Raw genomic sequence first — 26974 nt, 5'->3', positions numbered from 1 at the left:
CCACTGGTTACTCAATTAAAGTCCAGTTTTGAATGAGTGTCAGAAAAAGATTAACTCAAAAGATCCTCCACTTTTTTTTGGCAGACTTTAAGCTTTACTTGGGTTACTGAGACACTGGTGACCAGCTCTTACAATTTAACTGCAGAGAAATGATGGCTTTATTCCCTCAAGGCAGTCAATCCCATTCCAACAGGACTGGGAGAGAGAAATAAACGGAGATTTGCATCAGCGCCGTTTGGTTTCAATGAGTCACACTTCAGTTATGAGCCTTCTGGCTGATGGTCTGTTTTTTTTCTTTTCTAGGAACTTGGGTTGCACCTCCCACCCATAAAAAAAGAAGAGAAGCTGTGCCAACCTCTCTGGAACAGGAGAGTTCACTTTCTCCAGAGAAGGGGAATGTATCTGGGTGCTTGAATATTTTAGGCTGGGCAGCCCCCTGTTTTTATTTTCCAAACACAACTTAAGGACCAGATCCTGCCCTCTGAGGTATGCACACCACCCGCACTAGAGTTGGTGCACAATGGCTCCAAGATAGAAAATTCTGCTGTATGGCCAGTGAAAGAGAAATGGAAAGGCTAACTGAAATAAATTAGCAGAAGTAATTAACTCCTGGCTCATTTCCACAAAAACAAGGGCCCCTTTCCGCCTTCTTTACACCCATCCAATCCCACTGTCTTCAATGGGGCAGCTCAGGTGCAACTGAGGGCAGAATCAAGTCCCAGAGTTTAAGCAACTTCAAACCAGTTGTGAAAGAAGCAGCAGCCTGCTAAACCCAGGGTCGTGAGTTCAATCCTTGAGGGGGCCACTTAGGGATCTGGGGCAAAATCAGTACTTGGTCCTGCTAGTGAAGGCAGGGGGCTGGACTTGATGACCTTTCAAGGTCCCTTCCAGTTCTAGGAGATGGGATATCTCCATTAATTTAATTTAAGTGTGACCATGTAAATATGGGACCAATTTACAACTTACTAACATGTCTAGCTCTCTACACATCTTGGGCTCTGACTGCACTTTACTGACTATACTTTTACTCCCATTAGCCCTGCAGAACCAATAGGGTTCTGGTCTGCCTTGTGCACCCAAATGGTCAGATAAATCCCAGCTACAGAATCTTTGTTACTAGTGATGAGGTAAGAGGCAATAAAGGTGGATTTTCAGACCGAGGCGGAATTTGGTGTCAGCAGTTACCAAAACATCGTCTGATCTGTAAACTGAGAAAGTTTTTTTCCCCTGTAAGTCAGATGATGAAAACCTGCAAAGTAAATGTAGAACTGACTACAGATAACTGTTCTTTAAGGGGGATCTTGCATTAATGTAGTGCTTTTTATATCCTGCTGCAGCCTAGATCCGCACTAATCTATAATTATGAGTGGAGCATATAAAGCTAGTTTGATCTGAGCTATATACACAACATGAATAATCCCAGGAGAGGTACACTTTAGCATCCAAACATCCCAACCCCCACAAAAACCCAGGTGCTTTAGACTTGTCAAACCATCATCTCTTTTCTATGCTTACTTGCATTTTGTCTTTACTAGTAAAACCCCAGAACGACAGACAATAACTACTAGCTTACAGGTAAAGCCAGCATCTGTTCCCTTCTCTCTTCAATGTCCTACCGAGATAAGATCCATTTCCCAATCCAGTCCCTACCCCCTCTCCAGCCTGCAGAAAGGAAGCTGTTTAGAGTCAGAGCTTAAGGCCAGAAGACTGATGTAATAGTCTAGCCTCCTGTCTAACACAGGGCACCACCACCACCCGCACACTTATGTTCTCCTTGCTATAGACTTTTTTTTTCATAGATTTGTAGAGTTTAAGGCCAGAAAAGACATGATGATCATCTAGTCTGACCTGATCTTACCGCTGGCCATAGGTTACTGAAAGGTTTTATCCTGCCTTCTATAAAGCATGAAAATAACCCTTAATTGTTTGGCAGTAAGAATGAGATTTTCATAGACTTTGCTCCGGAAGCCTCAGAATTCGTATTAGAGGCTGATTACCCGTTTGAATTTAGCAGTCAGTTAAGCTTTGCTCAAATTGCACAGTGTAGAAGGGATTAACATTAGAAACTGAAAACTAATCGGCAATAACTCTGCCATGTGTATTAGCAGCCTTCTATGGAACAGCTAAGAATGGAAATTTCAGGCTCAAAACCATCTAGAATTAGGTTATGAAATTCAATCTGGATTATTTGTTTACAAAGTCAAATTAGACATTTTTTGTTCCCCTCCCCTCTGACAAATCATATTCCAAAGGTACTCCCATCAAGATGCAACTGATGGACAGGGACCTATAACGTAATAATTTAGGAACACTGTATGTGACCTGGTTAGAGAGATTAAGTTATTGTAGCTTGGTTACTCTCCTGTCTAAATGCATGGATCTAGTTTAACAGGGGGCTGTGGGAAAAGCAAGCAGGAAAACAACAACTAGCTACAAATAAGAAGAACAGGAGTACTTGTGGCACCTTAGAGACTAACATCTCTAAGATGCATCCGAAGAAGTGGGCTGTAGTCCACGAAAGCTTATGCTCTAATAAATTTGTTAGTCTCTAAGGTGCCACAAGTACTCCTGTTCTTTTTGCGGATACAGACTAACACGGCTGCTACTCTGAAACCTAGCTACAAATAATCAGCTTCCCAGTAAGGGTTAAGGGGCAAAATTACAGGACAATGGCCTACTGCCAGGCCTAAGTGACACAGCTCTTTCTGCCAATGCTGGGAACTAAAATCAAAAAGAGACACCGAAAAGCCTCTCTCAGGAGAGGAGGTGGGACCAATTGCCAAGCGCTGTTCCTGGTAAGAACAAAGACAGGTCCTGCAAGAGCTGTGGGAGTGTCAGGGAAGTTGGGGAACGGGGAACTCTGAGGAAGGCAGGCAGGCATACCTATGGACTGGTTACTGTTTTCAGATATTTTCTTTTATATGCTTTTGTTCTAAACAAACACTAAGAAGGCTGTTTGATCATTGCTCCCAGAGGGCACTGATCTGTTGAGGTAATCACAGGTGATCTGAGGACGGTGGCCCAAGGGGTCTGGTCTGAGAGTGGGAAAATAGTGAGATTCCATCTGGAGAGGGAACAGCCCAAGACCTGAGAGGAAATGCACTTGAACAGACCAGGAAGGGTAAAAGCTGCAGTTTGCCTATCATCGTCACAACTCCCAGGCTCGGAGCACGTGCCACAAGCAGGATCCGGGCACAGGGGTAATGCTCAGTTCTTACACAGGGACTTTCATCTGCAAATCTCAAAGCATGTGACAAACATTAAATCTCAACGTTGCCAATTGGTGTCATCCACATTATACAGATGGGCAAACCGAGGCACCGCTCAGTAGCAGAGCTGAGACCAGAACCCAAGACTCTGCGTGCCTGACGTCTAGACCACAGGGTAACAGCTTGGTGTGGGCAGTGGAAGTACATCTGGGGGAGGGGAAAGAAACTGGGATTGGTTGGGCTCTGCTCACTTTTGGGGGATCACTAAGAACAGAATTTTGGCAGGGGAGGGGACAACAGACAAAAGATGAAACTGTTCCTTCCCCCTCACCATCTCTGGAATAGCAGCTATGTGTGAACTTAATGATCTGCACCCCTCTGTAGCCCATGAAGAAGATGTCTGCTAGAAAGGAAATCCCTTAAGGAAGCACCAAAAAACAGATGAAAAAAGAAGCCCTCGGAAGGACTTACCTTTTGTTTAGCACCATGTTTCCTAGTTTCAAGTCTCTGTGCACAATATTTTTCTGTAAGACAGATTCCATATTAGATCAGAGGATAACATATGAACACAAGCATCCTTAGAATGAGTTCAGTTCTGGCCCCAGCACTCAGAGGATACAAAGCACGAATCCTATTTTAGAGACTGCATCATCCTCCGACTAGAAGAATATTAGAGGCAAATGCTCACACTCTTAGCCTGTTGAATTTGTTATTGTGATATACAATCCAAGAGCTATTCCAGCACACAAGCCGCCCAGGGAAGGTAAAGCCTACAATGTAGAGATATAGCTGGATCAGTCTACGTTCAAAATAGCAACATAAGCGTCTGCAAACATTGCTGAGGCCCAGTTTGGTATTTTTCAGTTGGTTCCGGGGGTAAACAGCTGTAAAGAAGGCTGTCTATACCAGTCAGATGTTGAGGGCCCTTCATCTAATGAGCTTGGTGACACCCCCATGAAATTCAAAGTGTTAATTTGCCACTGAGGGTGTATCCAGTGCTCTTGCACTACTGTCTGCTTCATTCTTGTTGCCCAGTTCAAAACTGCAGTGTAAGAATCCTGCTAACTCAGGTCTGCTGCAGGCTGCCCAGTCCCGGCAATGCCCCTTTCGACTGAGAAATTCTTCTGAACGTGCATGTTTATTAGCTCACTGGCAAGGCTCTGCTAAGGGAGGCCGGATGTCACTTTTTACAGCCTAACAAGTCAGAAACCTCAGTGGAATCTATTTTTATAGCACAGTAATTTCCAGTTCATTGATCTCAAACTAGCAGCACAGGGTTTTTATCTCACTTATGATTTATATTGCTTCCATGGGAAATGCTTTGGAGTGGATCCTGGATTTGATTAGCCTCAAACCCAGAAAGTTTCTTTTTGTTGAGGTTAATAGTTTTGCTGTTCACCTGATTTACATCTAATCCAACTGCTCTCTCTCCTCAGCCAGCAACTGTTGTGCCATCAATAAACAGCAGGGGAAGAGAGGTGATGCTCTGGTATGGCTCAGAATACCGAGGCTTGCGTAGAGCTTAATGTTTGAAAAGGATTGTGTTATTGGAAAAGAGCTGAGACAGCCATCCTCTGTAATCCTTCAGTTGCTTTTATGAAGTCCAGGATACTAATTTGGGATGAAACTCCCCCAAGACATGTGCACAGGCTACACGGAGACCCTACCTTGTGTAATGCTTCCACCACTCGTACCACATCGTAGAATATAACAACAGTCTCCCGTTCGCTGAGTCTCTTCTCTTTAATGACGTAATGCTGCAGGTTGATTAAATCTGCTGTTTTGTCACTGAAATCGTGAGCACAGAGACAGTCTAAAACAAGGCAAATGCGCTTCCTCATCTTCCTGACCATTCTGTTGGTTTCCAGATCTTCTATGATTTCACAAGTTCGGTCCTGCAGTGGCAGACGGAGGCAAGGAATGGAGTTTAAATAAATGGTCTAGTTTGCACATGCAGTGGACATATGTATTACTTAGGAACAGAGCATTAGAGAATAAGATGGCCTTTTAGATAGTTACAATAAAGTAATAAGCAAAGCACAGATAAGAGATTACCCAGGACACACTTGTTTGATTTAAGATTAGCAACTATAGGGCTTAGTCCGCATTTCCTGGCCTGAGTAGTGCAAAAGCATGGGTACTCGACACAACCAAAACCTACATCAAACGCCAGCATGCTCAGAAACCAGACACGGGACTGGGACTGTAATGCAGCTGGGCCCTCTGGTTTTGTTACAGCATAGACAGATCCTCAGTTGAAACAGGCTGTTGACAAACATTTAGCCAGCAAGTGAACAATCACCTGCATCACAGCTAACATCTCTCATCAGCCAACCTGTCACAGATTCAATAAATGACTTATTTCAGAGGTGTTAACAGCCCTGCAATTGGTTCACTTACGGATATTTAATTGCTAATTAGCACATTTACAAATTTATTTTAACATGTTGAAAGAGCATCTTGGAAACTTGTCTGCTTCTCCCAATTCAACAACAGACCGATTACTGAAACGGCAAAGCATAGATTACATTCTAAAAAGGCGCTTTGCTAATTAGCACAAATATGAAGCAAGGGGCATGGAGCAATTCCAAATCCCCTGGCATGGGATCCAAATTCTAGGTGCTATTGCTATAGCTGTACCATATTAGAAGAGCCTCTTCAGACTGACACTCACCTTTCTTGTCCTTACTTCAGGCTACTTCTCAGTGTTAAGCAGCACAGGAAGGCTCACAAGTGCACATATCAAGACCCATGTCCTGTTTTAGAATCTAATCTATCACACATCACCAGGCTTATTTCATCAGTATTTAACATGAATTGCCTCTACAATACACGTGCTTGCTTTAAGAGGCACTGATTAATCATGGCTAAGGCTGCGATTTTGTCATGGAGGTTCCAGAATCTGATTTCCAAAGACTTCCGTGACTTCAGCCAGCGCCATGTGGGAGCTCCCAATCTCCACCTCCCACAGCTGCCCAGGCTACCCATTTTGCCATGGGTAATTTTAGTAGAAGTCAAGAGACAGGTCAGAGGCTGCCGTGAATTTTTCATTATTGCCCATGACCTGTCCGTGACTTTTACTAAAAATATCCGTGACAAAAACTTAGCCTTAATCATGGCTTGCATGCTGATAATTCTCTGTGTGTGAGACTGTCAGTGTGGGTAGCACACTGCACAGAGTAGTAGTTCAGGCCCACTGCAGTTGCTAGTGTCCTCAGAGAGCCTGCGAGGTGGCTGGCGGTACCTGAAAGAGCCCATGATGGTGAACCACTCCATCCTGATTGTGCAGAAGGGAAAGGAGAGAGTACTCTGTGTGCAGCAGCATCTTGCCCTGTCGCTCCTCCTGGGTTTCTATTCCTTTGTCACCCCTTTCCTCCAAGGTAAGAATCTGTGGGAAAGGAGAAAAAAAGCCTTATTCCTTTAGGAAAAAACGAAGTCCCCCCCAAATATTTAGCTACAGCTGTACAAGTTTAAACAGTCACACGTGCATTTAACAGCTGAATGGAATTACACCAGTGCTTGACTTATGTACTTGCCACGAAGTGTGTGAACTAACATATGTGCAGAATGATACAGCATGAATTTGATGAGCTGACAGGAAACACACATTGCCCTTTGCAAGCACCTCTGATCCTTTCCCCCTTTGTTGCCAGTACAACAGCTCAGTTCCCTTAGTGGCGGTAGTGCAGAGAGAGCTCCAGAAAGCCACTGGTGTGTTAAGCACAGTTGTTTAACCCTGCTCAGAGCAGCAGCAGCTGCGGCTTTGCTTGAGAGCAAACACTTGCACCAACTCCCACCTGTTCATGCTCTCTGTACGTGTGTGTATATATATCTCCTCAATATGTTTCACTCTATATGCATCCGAAGAAGTGGGCTGTAGTCCACGAAAGCTTATGCTCTAATAAATTTGTTAGTGTCTAAGGTGCCACAAGTACTCCTGTTCTACTTGCACCAATGTTGCTGCAAGTGGGGGGGAACGGCTGGCAGGAAGTTTTAGCAGCCAATCCCCAGCGTATACAAGGCTTTAGACTGTTGCATTCTCCAGAGATTCAGGCAGTTTCTCTGATGGAGCAAGGGTTAAAAAGTCTCAGAGGATCCACACACCCTAGGTGTTTTGCTTACCTTTAGTTGATAGAAGTCATCTGTCCCATCCTTTCTTGCCAAACACTGAACAATACTTGGCACCGGGGAGTTACCTAAACGTGGACCTACCAGCACAAAGCAGAACAGATTGGTTTTCCTTTAAAAAGCTATGATTAATTCAATGTTATGTCAATATTCAGCTGTCATACAGTTTGCATAAGTCTAAATCAAGTTCCTTTTTCAGCAGGGCATGAATATCCTCACTGTCCGTTTCTTCCCATAGATTGTATTACTCTTAAGAAAACAAAGGATGCTGGATTCTGAACCTCCGGGGACAATGGTCCATTTGTTCACAGAAGAGCCCTTTGGCAAAACACTGCACAGTGTCCAGCTGTCCCTTATAGAAATACAGATTTCTGCATGCCTAAAACATATAGCTTTTACATTCGCTATCAGCGGCTGTGGCAAGGAATTCTTGAATCTCTGAATCTAGCTGCCACTCCTAAAGGGGCTGCTCAGTTTAACAGTTTATTGAATGCACCAGAATAACCCACTGTGTTGATTCCTCATCTTAACTAGTCCATTTTTAATAACAGATGATCTGACAGGTTTTATACAATGGACTTCACAGGGATCTTGGGGTTATGCAAAATAACTCTAAAAACTATACATTATGCAAGTGACAGCCAAGAGCTACGGGGGGGGGGGAGGGGCCAGCCAACAGGACACATACCAAGGAGAGAGCAGCCACTGTGTTACTTCAATAAACTGTGTGCGCGCTAATTTAACAGCATATTCAGAGTGAAGTGGGGTTGAACATACACCCCAGGGCTCCTTAGGGGAACCCGTCCTACTACACATCACCCTCAAGAAGAGAGAGTTTGCCTTTGGATACAATTTAAATATTCAGTCCCCAAATCAATAAAAGCTGGGGTTCACAGTTTTGCCCCTAATGGCTATGCCTGTCCTGCATTACAAACAGCCTTAATTTTCCAGTTACAGGCGCTCCAAGGATTGCTGCTTTGTCAACAACAGATGAAGCGAATTTTGCTAGGCACAAAAACCTAGATTACAATTCTGCTTTGACTCATTTTAGTGAATCGGTTTTCCTTAAGCTTCGCAACCATTAACATTCCACCTCATACGGCCCAGGGGATGAAGAAAACCTCTTCTGCTTACCTAGGATGAAAGGGCCTGCTCTCTTGGCATTACTTCCAGAAATCCCTGCACAAAGAGCCTTTGCCTTAGCGGATGTTTCCCCAGCTCCTCTGTCTGACGCTCGCCGCTTCATCCTCAGCTCTTGAAAGACAGGGAAGATCACACTTCAGTGAGTAACAAAGCTCTTCTCCTTGCACCAAACCCTATCTCATGCTGGAAACCTTTTACTGGATGATGCACAGCACCTCTGCCTATTTGTATAGTAGAAGGCAGTTCCTACTGACAAAACGCTATGGCGTTGAATTGGGAGCTACAGACTTCATGCATTTCAGGAAGGTACAAGGAACAAGGCAGCTTCATTAGGGTGTAATGTTCCTAGATTAGTTATTTGACACATGTAATTGGGCCAGGGGGGAGGAGGGAGAGAGAGAGAAGAATCTAAATAATTAAGACTTGTTTTACGGCAGAATAAAGCACATGAATGAACACATTCTAAAAAGCTTCAGAAGAAACTGCTTCTGTTCCTCCAAAAAACTCTGAAGTCAACCCATGAGGCCCTAGGGGTTTATTCACAGAAACACTTATGCTTTAATGATTGTGACCAACTCACCAGCTATTGAGAAGCACAAGAGTCTTTACAGTTCTCAGCACTTAGCGGAATAAAACTGATCATTTGGCTGAATCACTACATTTCAGCTTTCCCTGGGACAGAGCATTGGGGAGGGAAGGCGCATGAAAGATGCATACATCTCTATTAGTTACTTTGGGATAATTAGCTAATTCATCCACAATTAACAACTTATTTGTAAATGAGAGAGAAAAATTATAGACATTTTATAGTTAGTGTAAACTAAAATCCCCCTCTCTTTGTCTCTGTTTACCCTATAACCTAATCTATACTCTTATCATCCCTTCACTATATTCATCCAGCTGGACTGAGTTGAATTCAGGCACTTTCAGTCTGCTGTATAAAATCACTGTCTCTCTCTTGTATTTCTGTGCTTCGCAGTGTCTCAGGAAAAGCACACTGCCACCAGTTCTCACATATTTTGCGGTGGACAAATTCGTAATGAAAAAACTTGGATGTGAGCTCCCCTGCTCTACCGCCATGCAGGAAAATACTCCTGTCCATCACAGGAATGTCTTGCATGCATCCAAATGTGCAGATAACAGCATTATATAGGCAGACTGAAGGAATGGATAATCACTCTGGACTAGGCTCTGGAGTGTGTTACTGTCTCCTTTATCAGGTATTGCAGAGATGTTCTGGACTCTTCTCAAATGAACCAGCCTTCTGTTCCTCAGAGCCCTGCAGAAAATGTATTGACGTAGCCCTGCAGCCCCAACAGCTAAAGGTCCAGGTTAATCCAAGTCTCCGATTGGTCACAACACATTTCTCTCTATAGGGTACAGTCTTGCCTCAGTTCAGTGGCAAGAGAATTTGTCCTCAGGTTGGCTATGAAACTATTGCCGTTGCTACATACTGCGCTCAGTGGGTTCGCTGCTAGTGCAAAGGTCTTACTGCAGCAGCAGTCGTCACTGGCGTGAGCACCAGTCTGTGGAGAGTTCCCCTTACACCGCACTCCCTTCCCTGGCTTAGGAGTCATTTTAAAGAGAATGCTCCAACTCCACATTGATTAACTGGATTCATTCTAACACATTTTAAAAGCAGTTCAAAAAGGAACGACTAAGACTTTCAATAGGAACTGCCTTAAACAAATTCCCTGCAAAGTTTCAATGACTTCTGGGCAGGGGAAGGGGGCTTTGAGTACTTGTTAACAGTGCTGATGTTTAAAAGGTGAGCTAGACGGATACATTCTTCCCCCTCTCCAGCCGTGACTAGGTAGAGTGGGAAGTTCACACCTCCGGTGGTATGAACTTTTCACTGACTGCTGACTCAACATGACACCACTATCAATTTATACAAAAGCACTTACCACTGTGCCCAGCAGAGCAAGAAATTTTACAATAGGAAATGGGATGTTTCCATGAAATCAATCAGCAGGTTTAAATTCCCCCATTACTGACCCATACATATATTTGGTTTTGCCTTTAAATTAAATATTAACTGAAATTAACTGAATTCAGTTATGGCGCCTATAAGGTTTAGTGGTTAGAACCAAGGTCTGGGTGCCACAATGGTCTTAGTTCTGTTCATGCTGCATCATTGACTTGCTATTTGACCTTGCTGAAATCACTCAATTTCCCGCAATTTAATCATTCCAGATGGAAATATGCACAAACAAAATTTCCCTGAAGAAACCCCCAGCTAATACATATGCTGCAACAACTGGTGCTGTGCAATCTGCGTTCATTAGGACTCACTGGTGCACATGGCATTGTCATAAACAAAATAATCTGAGGACTCACGTTGTAGTTCAGCATCAACCATATCTTTATTCTTCTTCCAAACTAGGTTTTCCAATGCCTCAGGAGACAGCAGGCATCACTCTGGAGAAGGCTGGATGGTGGAAAGGTCCGGGACTCTGTAAATGTAAAAGAGAAGCACTTGATGCTATGGTTCTCGGATTATGTTTGACTAGGACAACATGGTAGGCACCAAAACTTCTGTAATTTGCAATGTCTATGTTTTGTTTGTCTTGGAATAACCTCCAGATCCCTCTAAGATTCTGCTTGTGGACAAGCGAGTATGGCTACCAAAGCTCTGTTACTGGAAAGTTAAATGTACGGATGGTTCTGTACAAACTGAAGACAAATACTAGCCTCAAGGATCTTTCTAATGTTATTTTGTGGTGCAAGCCGGATCATTTAGAACTCAGTAAAAACTAGCTAAATGGTTTTCAAGGGTGCCTGACTGTTGAGCTTTTACCTACATAAAAATTAATAATTACTTACCTACCACTTTCATGGAAGGAGAGAAGGAAATTAATTCCTCAGCATCAGCAACTATTTTTGTATTGCTATAAAAGGGTTAATATATGCACAAAGTTTGCACTTCAGACAGTGTATCAAACTTTGTCCTTCCCAGAAACTAAGTTCTTATTGAATCCTGGTTGCACAAGGACCTCTCTTTAAAAGGGCCAAGAAAACCTGTGACAAAAATAATTCCACTAAAATTCAGTATCATTTCCAGTTAATCTGGTCACAACTCAAAGTCACGCTCAAGTAAGGATTGCAATTAGGATTTAGTCAGGCAGTCAGTGTATTAGAAACCAACAGATTATTACAAACATTTGAGGTTTAAATATTGTGTAACACAATTTGTACAGCTTTACTAAACCCCAACAATGTTTTAATCCCCTTGTATTTGTTTAAATAATAAACTGCAGTTGAACCTAAATAAACGCATACGTGACCATATTTGGGACACAACAAAAGTTAATCTCCTTTGAGGCCAGATAAGCTGTAAAGTCACAATACATCTGGTTACTGGAACTTGTTTAAAAGGCTACCTGGCACTGTACTTTGAATGCCATCTTCAATTTTTAATATTTTGTCTGACAATGCCAAAGGACTTAGCACTAGGAGCTAAGACCACAATGAACATTTTTCTAAGGGTTGGTCTACACCTAAAAATGTAGGTTGACCTACCATGTTGCTCAGCAGTATGAAAAATTTACACCCCCAAGAGCCGTCGTTAAACCGATCTAAGCTCCAGTGTAAACACCGCTAGGTCAACGAAAGAATTCTTCCAACAATTTAGCAGCTGCTTCTTGAGGGGGCGGATTTAGTATAGCGGTGGAAACCCCCCTTCTGTAGCTGAAGCAAGCGTCTACACTACAGCAGCGTGGCTGTAGACATAGCCTCAGTCACGCAGACTTGTGCCGGATGGGCTGTAGCAGTGCAAAGGAGGCAAGCTCACAAACCTACAAGCATGGTCTACGCAGCATTTTCACTATGAGTTTATCACAAACAGAGTGGGAGGAGTTCTCATTCCTGCCCTGTTAAAGTGACACTGACTTAACGATCACACTCCTGTCAGAAAATTTACCTGCTGTTGTAACAAGCAATGTCCAAAACGGCTGGGACTGAACGATTAAAGAAAATCCTGTTTTCGGTCTGTGCATCTGACAGCACTTTGTCTAGCTTGTTTCTCCCTCTGTAGGGCATTTTGCCTGTTTAGTCTGGGGATCTCACACAGCAACAGGGAAGAGAATAACTTAATAGGAAAATGCAATTGTAAAGCTGCAAAAATTGACAGGGGGACTCAGGTGCAAGGATAGCACCTGAAATTACTTTTAACTCATGTTTTGAAATTGAGAGGATTTCATGTTGAAGATCCTTTAAGCAATGGAACATGAATTAAATCCAAGATAGAAAGAGAAAGTCCCAGAAGTAAAAGGAAGAAAGCCAAAGGCAGCTGCTCTCAAAAATACCAGGAAGATGGTTCCCTTTTCTGCATTTACTGACATTGCATAACCCTGATTAAACCAAGGAAAGTGGTCAAAAGGCCACAGGTTTCATGGTGCAGCTTCTCTCTTAGTAACCGGGGAATGCCCACAGAGACACAGGTTTGTTTCACCTACAACACTGCATTGCTTTGAAAAACAGGATCTAGGGGATGACTCTATTGAGGCCTTTCAACATGAATGCCACTGTGCTGCCTTTACTTGAAAGTGTCCTCTACAGAATGCATCATCATCACAGCCCTGATAAACTGCAATGCAAGAGATTCCCCGCCCCCTACCAAGTCCACAGGCATACAGAACATGCAGATCTGCTAGTGCTTCTGTTTTGTCTTAGCCCTGAGCACTGCCATTATAACGCTCATTTCAAGAGGGGAGCACTTGTATCAAATATTTAATAATGGGCTCTTCCATCTAGCAGAGAAAGGGATAGCACAATCTCATGGCTGAAAGTTGAAGCTAGACAAATTCAGACTGGAAATATGGCATATTTTTAAGCGAGTGAGGGTAATTAACCATTGGAACAATTTACCAAGGGTCGTGGTGGATTCTTCATCACTGGCCATTTTTACATAAAGATTGGATGTTTTCCCAAAAGATCTGCTCTGGGAATTAATGTGTTAGTTCTCTGTCCTGTGTCATACAGGAGGTCAGACGACATCACAATGGTCCTTTCCGGCCTTGGAATCTATGAATCCTACTGAAAGCTGGTCTACAGGCTGCCAGCTCAAATACCAACTATTTAATTATATTCTAAAAAGATCTAAGTGTTAAGTCATATTTAAAGGGACATCATCCAAACCAGTAGACCCTAAAAGTAGATCCAGCAGCTGTGTTCGGAAGCACTGATGCTAGTCCTGCACTTTGACTGTATGCTCAGTTCTTGTGAGCACAGAGGACAATGAAAGATGGGAATCTGGTTCTGCAAGCACTGCAGAAAGCTAGATAATCTGCAGTCCCCTCCATCCCCAAAGGGCTTCACAGGATCCCCAGCCTCCCTTAAAACAATCACAGCTTCCTTCCGGCCAAGGTAGGTTGGTGGTACATGCCAATGGACCCTGTCAACACTACCCCTCCATCAACTGGAGGAGGTGCCAGAGAGAAACAGGAAGTGTCACAGTTACCGCAAAGGCCAAATTATGTTCCAAACTCCAATTTCCTTTTGGTAGAATGTTTTACCACCACTGATCTGCCAAAGCAGCAAGAGGCTTTCCCCTGTCCTGTTTGCTCACAAGAACAAAGCAGACAAATCTAAGGATTACTGCATCATGCAAGGATTTCTTGCTCTGCAAAGGCATAATGAACAGGGAACCAAAGAGCAAATGAATAGTAATAATCATGGCCCCTGTATACAATGAAATTATGCAACCATGCAAATTGCGGCATAATTGTTAATTATTTTAAGATTGCTACACAATCATGCTCTAAAATCTACACTTGCTTTAACAGAAAATCGAAGTCTTTAGCATTATGATGGTGAAGAAAGAACCACAGATGAACTTCTGCAATGTCGTCTGCAGATAGTCTCAAACACTGCTTTATAGCTGGATCTCATTCTCACCTCAGGAGCCTAAAGAGATCTATTTTAATAGTACAGGATTCAACCCTAGGTTACTGAACCGAGTGCCAAAATGAATTCTGCAAAAGCTGCCTGGAAATATTTTGACTTGTGCACATTGTGATGGCCCAGCAGTGCTCTCTCTCTCCATAAAAGAATGGAGACCCAGCAAGTCACCTTCCTAGGAAACTCTGCATTGTCATAACTTCTAAATGCCTAAAGTCAGCTGACAAAAGCAGAAAAGGTTGACTGATCTGGGACAAAGATCAAAGGCAAAGGAGATCTGCATGTGCTGGAATTTAAGGATTACAAGACAAGCAGCAAAAATTGCAATTGTACCCAGAGTTTGGATGCATCAGCTACCACAGGGCTGTTTCTCACTACAACAGCTCGTGCTGGATTTAGAATTGAGGATTCCAAATAAAGTTGCTTCATTGGTCTTGCATTTAGTATCCCTAAACCTCCCAGGAGCTGAAGAGGCAGTTTTTGAAAGAGTCTCTGAGCTTTACTTGCAGCAAGTAGCAGCCCCTCAGAAACCAGGATACCTCCAGAAACAATTCGAAGCTGAACTGGTGAATATTCTCACACTCGTATGTTTTTGCTTTGCTGAAGTGATCACTGAAGTGCCTGAAACTTTTGTATCGTTTCTAAGATGGAAACACTGCAGGCAAAACAAGATAGGTAAACAGAGTTACAAGCGCAGCTCCCAGACTGCTAATTTAAACATGGCACAGGACAAATGAATCATTTTCCCCCGGAGACTCCTGGCAGCTACAATTTGTCATCGAACCTGAAACGTCAGCTAAAGACATAGAAAGGAAGAGACGCCAGTGGAAACAGCCTAAATAAATGAATAAAAATCCGCTCACCACCCCTCCGGCTGCTATGCAGCTAGGAGAGGCTCAAAGCTCCCACCACATATCCCTGGATTATTGATCTCTTCCTCATGCTGCAAGGGACCCTCCGTCTAGGTACAGAACACTGGACACAGATCCTTCTTCCACTGCTGCCAAGAGAGGCCAAAATACTGCTTGAGTGCAAGGCTTTCCCAACACCTACTGCATCAGGAAGACAAGGAACCCACATTCTGGTGCTCAGTGGAGTTACTAGGCCCTCATGACTGATATTTCAGTGTCCATAGAACTGTGCTTCTCCCTGCAGGATTCAGTCCATTTTCCAAAACAAAAGTTAGAATGGCATTACCGGTTTTGCACCGAGGGACAGAACAAAGGCCCTCAGACCTGTTTATTCATAGGAAGGGGAAGCCACATTAGCATCTCCTTGCAGAGCTCTGCAGCTTTAGAGATGAACTGCACAAGACCCAGCCATTTGCAATGCGTCTGGCATCTTAACTTGCTGGCTTTTCCAGACAGCATTTTGGGCACTTGTTAATGTGCAGCAATGTATACTCAGGCTCTCTAGAGAATAAGACCAAAAACGATTGGATACTTCCTACACAAGTTACAAGAGTTAGCACAAAGGTTACTGTTCTGCTTGCTTCCTCCAATCCACTGATACCAGGCACCTGATCAGACAGGCTTCAATGCCAGTTTTAGATTTTACTGAAATTTAAACAGCAAAAGATGACATTTGAGTCAACAGAACAGGTCAAAAATATATCTGTTTGCCTGTAAACGTTTACCAGCTAAAATTCATTCCCATTTAATCAAGGTTATCAGATGTCTTAAACTTGGGTGTGCAGAAGAGAGGTTACAATGGACATGACCTTCAATCCAAATGAATGATTTAAACATTTACTGAAGTTTAACACAGTAAAACCTCAAGTATGACTTGATTTATCAGTTGGGAGATTATGGTGAAAAACAACGTTCCAAGGAAAGTATTTTCATGCGTCTCCATGAGCCACTTCCCACTTGGAAAGAACTTTAGAACTTCTGAGACAAAGCTGCCCAGATCATCTCAATACAGGACTCGGACACCTATTTAAACAACCTTCCTAAAGCCTGGTTGTTCAAAATTGACTGGCCCTGAGATGAGCAAGAGGCCCTGGTTCCTGGGTTAAGGGAAGCTTTGTAGGTCAGATTCAAAGTATGAAGGGAGAATGATAAAGTAAGGAGGTTGCAACTTGGCCTGGTGATGCTAGAGGTCAGTGCAGCAACTTACTCTACAAGCCAGGACCTTTCCTTTCTCCCCCGACCATGCTACCTCCAAAGAATGAATGCAAAGATCAGCTCCACTATCCTTCGGGTGCAAAGCAAGGGCTCTTCAATGGAGACAATCCCCTTCACTACAAGAAAGGTAAGTGCAGAGGGCAGCCAGGGCAGTAGAGACCTTTCTAAAAAAGGAAGTACAAATCAAGTTAGTTCCTCTGCCTTACAGAGATGGCAGTAGTTTGGTGTTGATTCAGTTTATATGAACTCTCACTTTTAATCAACTGAAATACTAATAAACCTTTGGAAATATAACAATTCTATACAGAAAACTAAATTACATGAAATGAAAACCTGTCAGTACAGATTCAAAGAGCCCAAAGTCTAAGACTGAGTCCAGTTATTCAAAAGCACCACTGAGACACACAAAGAACTGTGTATTGAGTTGAAAGCCCTTTTGTAGGAACAAAGCCTTCTACAGAAACATGGCTGGAGGGGGCAGGGAGAGGGAGTCTAGACTCAGGAAGCTTTGGCTTATGCCCTTGGAAATCTGCAGACTGATTCCGGCTCCTCCCCTAACTGAATGATTAAAAGAAAACTTTAGAACTGAAAAGCAAAACAGTTTTTCTGATTAAAAGCCTATAGAAGAGTGTGGAACAGAAGAGAACAGTTAAGGACCGTCAGTGACAGGGAAACATTTTCTTATTGGCTATAAGGTTAGAGGACAGGGCTGTCTTTACACAATCCCTTTCTAACTAGTAAGCTTAACTGTTTAGTGCAGGGATCTCAAACTCAAATCACCACGAGGGCCACATGAGGAGTAGTACATTGGCCCGAGGGTCGCATCACTGACACCTTTTCATACAAAGATACAAAAGCCCTACCCCCACTCCACCCCTTCCATGAGGCCCCGCGCCTGCCCCGCCTCTTGTCATCCCTTCCCCACCCCCATTCCAACCCCTTACCCAAAGTCCCCGGCCCAACTCCGCCCCCTCCCTGCCCTGGCCCCACCTCTTCTCCGCCTCCTCCCCTGAATGCATCATGTCCTCACTCCTCCCCCTTCCCTCCTGGAAAGTCGGAAGTGAAGGCATTGGCAGGTAGGCTGAGGAGCGGGGATGTGGCGTGGAAGCAGGGGGTAAGGGGAGCTATGGTGGGTCGCAGGAAATAACTCCTCGGACGCCGCATGTTGAGACCCCTGGTTTAGTGCTGGAGACAGATCAAACACATTTCATTTAGTATCCAGGTTTCCAATCCATTCCAAAAATACACGCTTGCAGCCATGGTCTATAAGCTTGATGCAAAACCTATTAGGACATGGTACAATGCGGAGGGAGCGCGTACAAATGAAGTGTTGCTGCATCCTGCAGATGCCTAGAAAGGACAGCCACTGCTCTTTGTATAGCAACTCCATGCCCAGCGCATCCCTAATTCAGAGGGCTGCAATTCACACAGAACTTGCATAAAGCCGTATGTTTAAAAAAAATGTACCCATCGCATAAGATGCTTATTACACTGGATTTTATTTTACTTAAGTTACTGTGTGTATTTAGCTGCAGTAAGGCTTCCTTTGCATGCACAGAATATTATTGTATGACTCATGCACACGCTGACATTTTTATTCTTTGCAGTGAAGTGTTGTTGCTGTTTTTAACAGGAGATGTAATACACCCTATAACCCTAACTGGGCAGAAAGAAAACACTTTAGAAGCTGCATTTCAGATTGCCTACAAGGTCCTTATGTGGTACAACCTGACTAATGCAGAGTCTTTTACATGACAGCATGCTTGACACCTGTGTTCCCTCTAAGGTGTGCACACCTGCGTGGCGGCACAAGAGCCCATCAAGGGCTGCGCAGCTGATGAGGAGAGCCACGCAGGCGCACAGCCACAGGGGCCTGGAGAGGAAAGGGGTGTAGCATAAGGTGGAATATAGGGAGTAGAAGGGAGGGCGTGCAGGGCTGCGGGGGGGGGGGGGGGGGGAGTCCTCTCTCCCCACCACAGCAGCCTGCATCCAAAACCCCAGCCCTCCCCGCCCACCCAGAGCCCTCACTCCAACCCTCTGTCCCAACCCTGAGCCCCCTCCCACATCCTGAACCCCCTCATCCACAGCCTCACCCCAGAGCCCTCACCGCTCCCCCCCCACCGCATCCCTACCCTGAGCCTCCTCCCACACTCCGAACCCCTCCGCCCCACCCCTGCCACACATCACCTCCGTATTGGTGCAATAACAAAATTCATTCCACACATGGATGGAAAACTTAGAGGGAACATTGCTTGATACCAGCACCATAAACCCACAAAACCTGCATCCTGATTACAACTCACAGGAGAAGGACATTCCTGACGATGAATTAAAATATGGATGGAACTTCAGCAATCCGAGCACCAGCTTCCAAATAGAGACTACACCAAATGGGAGCATGGTACCCTATTTAGAAAACCCAGAGCATTCCCAAGTCTCCTCTGCAAACAGAGATAACACAAGGCTTATTTAGACTAAAAGCAAAGTGCAGTGCAGCTGAAATCGATAGGGTCATCCTTAATCAAACAGCAGCTAACAATCTACAAGGCTTCCCTTTGTGTGGTCTTTAAAAGGAGATAATGCCATAACATCCTAAGGATAAAAAGCAGCTGAAGATGACGGTGCTTTTAAGCAATACGGTTATGTGACCAAATCATTAGTGCGGATGCCACAGAGAAACAATGAAAGGATGTAGCGTTAACACTGCAGAATGAGGGAAATACTTCCTGCATCCTAATGACTGCCATTGCTCAGGGACTGTTCACTAAACAGGCTTTAATACAGGCTCTTCTTCAAAAGGAGAATGTGCCAGAACCTGCCCCTAGGTCTACTTAGGCAGAGACAAGTCTGAGCTCCTGTTGTTTTCTTGACCCCACCTAGAGACCACTGACTTCTCCGACCAAATGGCTATTGGACCACAGTTTTGTAATTGGCCATAGGAAAAAGAATCCCTTCTGCAGAGGAACACCTCTGCTCCTGTTGCACTTGATTTTGCTCACTGATGCTTTCGAGTGATGGCTGAAACCTTCCCATTGGTTAGGATTATTTGTTACGTTCCTTGGCAAAACGGTCTCAGACGCACTGTAGCAGGGCAGGCTCAAACTTTACTACTAACTAGCCGCCTCTCCATTCGATTTCCAGGGAAGAATTCTCCAGTTAGAAAACGTTTAATGGGAAAGTGAAGACTTGCTCAAGGACTTATTCAGTTAAACTCAGTAAAAATTACAGGTTTTGCACAGCATCTGTGAGAGCAAATCCCACAGCAGAACTTAAGTAGAGGTATGGCCCCTACTCCTGAGCACAGCCTATACTGAACCAGGGATTTACCTGGCCGTTACTAGTTGGAACAGAAAAGGCTCAGGCATGGAGAGCCAGGAGACCAATATTCCATGTAACATGGTCTGTGAAGAATTAGAGAGAAAAGATGTTCAATCTAAACTGCAGTCATTTTAAATCTTTATTTGTAAAGTGATTAGGCTGACAAATGCCTCCACAATTAAAGTACCATTTAGAATGGTTTGATCCAGCCCATTTTCACCTAGGGTGACCAGATGTCCCGATTTTATAGGGACAGTCCTGATTTTTGGGTCTTTTTCTTATATAGGCTCCTGTTACCCCCCACACCCTGTCCCAATTTTTCACCACACTATCTTGAAAAACAACAACAACAATGCAGCACCTGACATTTCAGGTACCTGCCAGAACATGGATTGTTTTCTGAAAAATAGCCCGCCAGATGCTGGTAGCTAGAGATTATGCTATAGTGAGAAGCCACTCAGTAGGAGTTTCACACAGAAACCAAATCGGGCATGAAGCTGCTGATACAGGGATTTACCTACCTACAATGGCAAAATTCAGACCTGTAATTCTCCACCAGTCGTGGCAATGGTGGGAGCTGTAGTGCAGCCAGGACTCAGATAAAGAGTGAGTTGACTTGTTGGGTAGAGAGACATGTGCCCTTTCTCCACGACAGCTACCACTGGTAGAACTGCACCAGTAGAGAATTATCCATCTGATTTCTCCTCGTGTAGACAAGGACTAGACATTATTAGAGTGTTCTGGCTAGTCATCTAGCATTTAACTCCACTTCTCCTGAAGCTTCGCTGGGCTTACCCTCTGCCCCCTATGCACAGGGACATTCTTACCGAGCTGGTATGCCCAGCCACTACCCTCTGCAAGACCTACTCTCACTGTGACACTGCCAGGAAAGGAGTCAAAGCCACTGAATTTGTTCATACAGTAAAAAGGGTTTTGGCTCCGCTATGCATTACCTGTTGCTGAGTTCTTTTGTCCTCCTCCCCACTGATCTGACGCCCACCACATCTGGTATTAAAATGGAGTCTCTCCAGGGTAGGAGCTGTGTTTTATTTGTCCTGTGAGGTGCCTACAATACTGTTAGGCACTAATATAAATAGTAATGTACATTGAGTCTAATTCTTAAACCTCAGCCATGCTAGCACAATGTTAAAGAGATTCTGAGAACAGTTTAATGCAACATGCCGAATAAATGCCTTAAAAAAGTAAATGGAAAATTTGTTTTGCTTTTTTTAAGCTGCCAAGTTCTGAGTTCAGGATTCTGTACTTCTCCTGCAAAGGAGGATCAATCACAACACCAAGACATGCAGCTTCCTGGTCTGCTTTCAGCACTTAAGGAATCATCTCCTACACAGAAGAGTCTCATTCACATTCAAGATCAGAACCACTGAGCTAACAAACAAGATAGTGTTAGAGAGAAGAGGAGGTTAGGCAGCCAAAATATAAGAATTACAGACTCTCTCTCGTCATGTCTGAAGTGAGTGGGGAGGGGCACCTGTGGGTTCTCCCAATGACAAATTTAAGACAAGACTGATATTTTATATACTGCAACAACGAAGCATCTTAATCCAAGTTTTACTGTTAAGAGCCACCAGTAAATTACAGAGCAAAATGACAAGGTACCAGGTAGATGAAAGGGTTCTCCATTATCTTATTCAGGTGAATGAAGGGAACAATAGCACAGCCACAGAAACTCATCTTCTACTAGCCTCTATCCCCATCTTTAAAGCTTTATTATTGTCTAAGCAGTTCTTATCCGGCACTGTTCACCTCAACTAAGACAAGTGCGTAAGACAGAGTATGTAAAATTTCTCCTTCGGTGCTGGGGCCTGAAAAGGACAGACAAGAAACTGCTAAACACTGATTGAAAACAGAAATAGTGTTACACATGACCTGTTTGTTCCCTTGGCGTGGTCACAATGTGCTACTCTGTTGTATGAATGAGTAGGTTGTATCAATCTAAGGCAAAATTAGTGTTACATCCACAATGAAACGCTTGAAAAGACCAAAAATGAGGAACTTGGGAATTTCATTACTTTCCTTTCATGCAGTCATATCCTATGGAGACCCCCATCAGAGTAAACAATTGAATGGTGCATATAGATAAGTGCACACTACACTTGCCTAGCACCTGTACTGTACATCAGTGTAGAAGAGCTGTAGACAAGAACCTGTTAGTTATGACTGAGCGGTGCTGGACTGTCTTGTTCTGGGCAGACTCAGGAACCACCAAGATCAGTTAGCAGAGGATAGCTCAAACTTGCACAAACAAGGTGTAGTTGTTCCAACTAATGTCTCACGACAATCTGGATCCTGGAAAAGAGCGGATATTGTGTGTATGTGGGGACACACGTAGAACTACTGAAGTGAGTGCGTACACACAGAAATGTACACTATGCACACCCAGAATTAATGAAGTAAACTGTTCTTCAGTCCCACAAATGTATTTCAGATGTTACTCAAGACAGAAAAAGCTGCTTTTCAAAGTGCCTCACGAGCACACAGGCCTGTTACTGAACAAGCCTATTTTAGAGCTGTTAGTTGTGGAAGGTATGCAAGCTATGCAGGCTTGGTGAGTTTATCTCAGTGAAAGTCAGGCAGCTTACCTCTGACCAAATGTAGGCAAGGGAATGTGGCAACTGTCTGAAGGCCAATGTGCATGTAGTTGCACTTCTGTAGTTTCATTAACTAGTCCAATAATGATCTAACTGCTGCTACCTTTGAACACATCCTTAAGAGATGAGTCAATAGGACACTGGCTTCCACACCACAAAAAACTGCGCAAGACCAGGAAAATCTCTCTGAGATTCAGTGGCCTGGTCAGAAAGAAATTTTGAATGGGAGCATGAAGCCACTTTTCTTTACTAGCAAGTCAGTAGGGGATCTTAAGAGAATCAGGACGTTACACCTCCATTGTTGGGTTTGATGGAAACCTTTACTCAGAAGGCTGTCAATGTTCTCAGAAAGTCATTTCTGTTAAAAGCAAAACTTCCTTTTAAGGTTTTAGCACCGAACTAAAGAGTCACCCATGTTTTCCCTAAAATTCTTCACTGTAAATACCTGCAAAGAAAAAAAAGTCAGACTATGTTTCCATGATTCTAAAGTCAAAGCATTTTCTACAGGAAAGTATCAAAGCTGTTACACAAGTGAGTAAAACTATCATCTAATTCTTTCCTAACAGTACAGATGTAAAACCATCTCCACAGGAGTCCATGAGGTGTTCTGTGCACCAACACCAGAAAGGAACACTTAGCACTGGGCTAGTACTTTACATGCAAGAAGTGCTAAACAAACATTAATACCAAACATAAAGAACTTTTAGACAAAGACATATAGCTCTAAAATCATTTTTGTGCATACATATTTTTTAGAGTCAATGGATTAATTTGGTGTTTATGAAAGTAAGATTAACACTGGCTAGCAGGGAAGCCAGTGTGCAAGCTTCTTTGATCAGCTGGGTAACCACCACTCAACCTAGTTCCAGGTCCTTCCTGAACAGCCTGGATCTTCACAGATCAGAACAAAACACTACTAAGGACCAGAGCAGCAGAAAATCAACTACCAGTAGGAGCCTTATCAGGGTTTAAATCCTAAGCCTAGATGCGAATGGCTAGAGTAACTTTCAAGCCCCTCCTCCCCCCACTTACCCTTGGAAGAATTCACATGCAAGCTTATGTTTCCAACTCTCACACAGCAGGACAGAAGTACAGACAAGTTCAGCACCTTGAACACCTGGAGTTTCAGTCCCTGAATAATTTCATGATCAAGACCACTTCAATCTCTCTAGGCTATTCAATACTTAAACATCGCAAGTACAATATTTGCATACCACACAGCTTCAATGTGTGCATTAATTAACTATTTTCTCCTCCAGCTTTCCATCAAGATTTCAGTGTGGCTTCTTCCTAAGCTTATGTGAAAGCCACAGCGCATCCTAGAAAATATTCAGGCTTTCTCAGCCACCTTAATCAGTTATTGCAGGTTTTAGAGACAACCAGTTATTTACTCAGTTTCTACAGTTAAAAAAAAAAACAAGATAGTGAGGCATTTTCCTTGACCCTGCTATAGAACAATATGGCACTTACAAAGGCTAAACCAGAGACCCAGCCATCATGCTTCTTTTCTTTCAAATCTGGAAGACTCGTATTCTCACCAAGCATTCCAGCTACAGTGACCACCCCCAGCGTGTTCGCACTTCTATAGCACCTGTCATCTAGAGCTCAAAGTAGATTGGAAATATTCATTAGGACTTGCAAGCCCCCTGCCAGACAGGAAGGCACTATACCCAACATTTTACAGATTAAGGTAGAGATGCATGGAAAGGTGATTTTCCTAATGACGCAGTGAGTCAGCAGCAGAACTAAGAACAGAGCCTAGGGCTTATCTACAGGAGGAGAATTAGGACCTATACTTTCCCAGCAGTGCAGTTCCACCAGCTGTAGGAAAGGTATAAGATGTAGTGTAAGTTAAATGAGATGATGGTACAAATATCTGACCCCTGTCTACACTCAGCAGCCAGTGGGGATTATAGGTGCCAATTTTCCTGCAGTAGATGCTGCCAAAAAGTCTCAAGTCCCAGTGACCCACTGAAACTACTAGATAATACTCTCCCTGGCAATACTGTTTACACTGGATGATACCCACTCATCCATTCAGATGTAGCCTCTTCCAGGCCAGGACTCCATTCTCAGCATGTTTATCCTCATCAGAAAACAGTTTGCACATCTGCAATACTATATGACTAATAACAGGTCTTTGCTGACTCTTGTTTCTGTCATCTATGTAGTTAAAGATTTCAGGACACAGCAAGATAAATAAACCAATGCTGCCAGTCACAGGGCGGGCGCTATCTGAAGTGGGTTATGATGTGGTGAGAACACCCCAAATCATATTACATGTTAAACCTGAAACCAACAGGGCGAATCATCAGACACTGGGAAATGCTGCATTTAGCCCAACAGCCTATAAATAATGATAAACCACCATGCATCAGTCACCTCGGAAACAAAGCAGCCAAGCTGGGGGTGCGGAAGAGGAATGCCCGGATCCCCCTCTGCAAAGTGTCCTGAGAGGCTCCTGGCGAAGGAGCATGCCTGACAAAGCTATGAAGCGGGGGAGGTCACATATTTTACGGGACCAACTTCAGCGGGTGAGAGAGACATAGAACTCTTTTCAGGTGTAAGTCTAGAAACTTTTCTCTCTCACCAAGAGAAGTTGGTCCAGTAAAAGGTACTACCTCCCCCACTTGTCTCTCCAATATCCTAGGACCAAGGCGACTACACCCCCATGGCATACAACCCTATACCTAGCCTTTGCCATCACTATCTGTGCTGGACTTCATTACTCAATTTGCTGGGCAGCAAACCCCAGCACTATAGCAGTGGGAGCACTTTGCGGAGACGGTCACGCATGTTGCTGTGTCTCTCAGCCACAGGCAGCAAAGCTCATGCCAAGGACCTTCAGAGAAACTTACAAGGCTCTTGGGAGAGCCCTGACAAGCCCATGCACACCTTCCCCCCCTCCCCCCCCCCAATAATCTGCCCCACAACACAAGTGAAAGCTTTCAAGGGGGGGGGGGACACTATCTAAACACCAGGAGCTCCTGGAGAGGGGTTTTAAGCCCCCATCTCTGCTGGACGAGGGGCGTTTCCATGGTTCCTGGTGGAGGAGCCCTGCTCCATTGCTAGGTAACAGGAGAACAGCAGGGGAGGGGAGTGGTTCCAACCAGGGCAACTGTGCCAAGAAAGGGAGCCCCAGTTCAGCAGGCACGCCCCCGCCCCCCAAGGGAGAGAGGCACCTGCCCCAGGAAGGGGGCACAAGATGGGGCACCCGCCCCGGGGGGAGGGGGTTAACCCCCCCTCAGCCCGCTAGAGAGGGGGGCACCTGCCCCGGGGGGAGGGGTTAACCCCCCCCTCAGCCCGCTAGAGAGGGGAGATTAACCCCCCCTCAGCCCACCAGGGAGGGGGCACCTGCCCCGGGGGGAGGGGTTAACCCCCACTCAGCCCCCAAGGGAGGGGGGCACCTGCCCCGGGGGGAGGGGTTAACCCCCCCAGCCCCCAAGGGAGGGGGCACCTGCCCTCCAGCCCCCCAGAGGGGGGGTGTTAACCCCCTCCAGCCCCCCAGGGAGGGGGGTTAACCCCCTCCAGCCCCCCAGGGAGGGGGCACCACATCTCCGCCCAGGAGGCAGCTCCCCCGCCGGGTGACCCGCGCCCCCCTCACCGGTCCCGGCGGCCGCTCAGCGCTCCTCACCCATGACCCCCGGGCCCGGCCGGAGGGATCTCCTGCCGCAGCCCAGGCCCGCTTCGGCCGTCCTCCCCGGCTCGCTCCGCTCCCGGCGGCGGCCACCTGACAACGGAAGTGACGCACCCCGCCGAGCCCCTCCTCCGCCCGGCTCCGCCCCCCCCGCACTACCCGCCATCTTTTTTCCTGGCGCCTCTGGACACAGCAAAGATGGCGGCTGCTGCTGCCCGGGAAGTCACTTGATCTTCCCAGAGTCGCTCCTGATTGGAAAGCTGGGCCAGCGCCCTCAATGTTGATTGGCTGAAACCTTAGCCGGGCAGGAAGGGGATTGAGGAGTTTGGAGGGTGTTCGTTGCTGATTGGCTGATCACGGCAGGGGCGGGGTAGGTGACTGGGCAGGGCTGGTCAACTTCACGTGCTGATTGGCTGTGCCCCAGGTGGGCTGGCTTGGGGCATGAGGATTGGTGGGTAACTGGGGGATTAAAAAGCTGCTTGGCTGTGATTGGAGGAGAGCTGGGTATCTATTTGCCAGGTCACCCTTGGGCTCTGTGCAGAACAGGTGGGGATGGGGCCCCCCCCAGCACCTGTCAGGCAAATGCCTGGGGGCCCCCAGAGCTCCCCTCGAATGCCCAGGGTGCTTGCGCAGAGACCAGGGCCTGTCTGCATGGCACATCACAGCAATACCCCCCCGCACACCCAGACCTGTCATGGGCCGTGGGGCCCCTCGTGCAGGGCACCGACCGCCCCGACCGCAGCTCGGCGGGCGAAAGCAGCCAAGCGAATGAACTCGCACAGGAAGACGAAACGCCCCATTGCCTGTGGGTTAGGGTGACCAGACAGCAAGTGTGAAAAATCAGGACGGGGGTGGGGAGTAATAGGAGCCGATATAAAAAAAGAGCCCAAAACCGAGACT

At 45.1% G+C, this 26974-nt stretch overlaps 1 protein-coding gene across 2 annotated transcripts in view; it reads right to left on the bottom strand.

The window, feature by feature from the left end:
* Nucleotides 1–26172, bottom strand: part of STK40 (serine/threonine kinase 40) — a 39358-nt gene extending 13186 nt beyond the window's left edge. Inside the window, exons 1-7 of one of the 2 annotated variants that reach the window (XM_034753903.1) lie at nt 26072–26172; nt 10821–10936; nt 8472–8591; nt 7332–7417; nt 6454–6597; nt 4877–5104; nt 3681–3733 (exon numbers count right to left, since the gene is read on the bottom strand). In XM_034753903.1, the coding sequence (XP_034609794.1) occupies nt 3681–3733; nt 4877–5104; nt 6454–6597; nt 7332–7417; nt 8472–8591; nt 10821–10842 (653 nt within the window). In that variant the 5' untranslated portion in view covers nt 10843–10936; nt 26072–26172. Of the gene's footprint in view, nt 1–3680; nt 3734–4876; nt 5105–6453; nt 6598–7331; nt 7418–8471; nt 8592–10820; nt 10937–26041 lie in introns of both variants that reach the window. The other variant, XM_034753905.1, reaches the window with a different exon arrangement.
* Nucleotides 26173–26974: the final 802 nt, after the last annotated feature.

This window comes from Trachemys scripta, chromosome 20, assembly GCF_013100865.1.
Source record: "Trachemys scripta elegans isolate TJP31775 chromosome 20, CAS_Tse_1.0, whole genome shotgun sequence".
In the NCBI taxonomy this organism is placed as follows: Eukaryota; Metazoa; Chordata; order Testudines; family Emydidae; genus Trachemys; species Trachemys scripta.
This window is presented reverse-complemented; position numbering and strand designations above follow the sequence as displayed.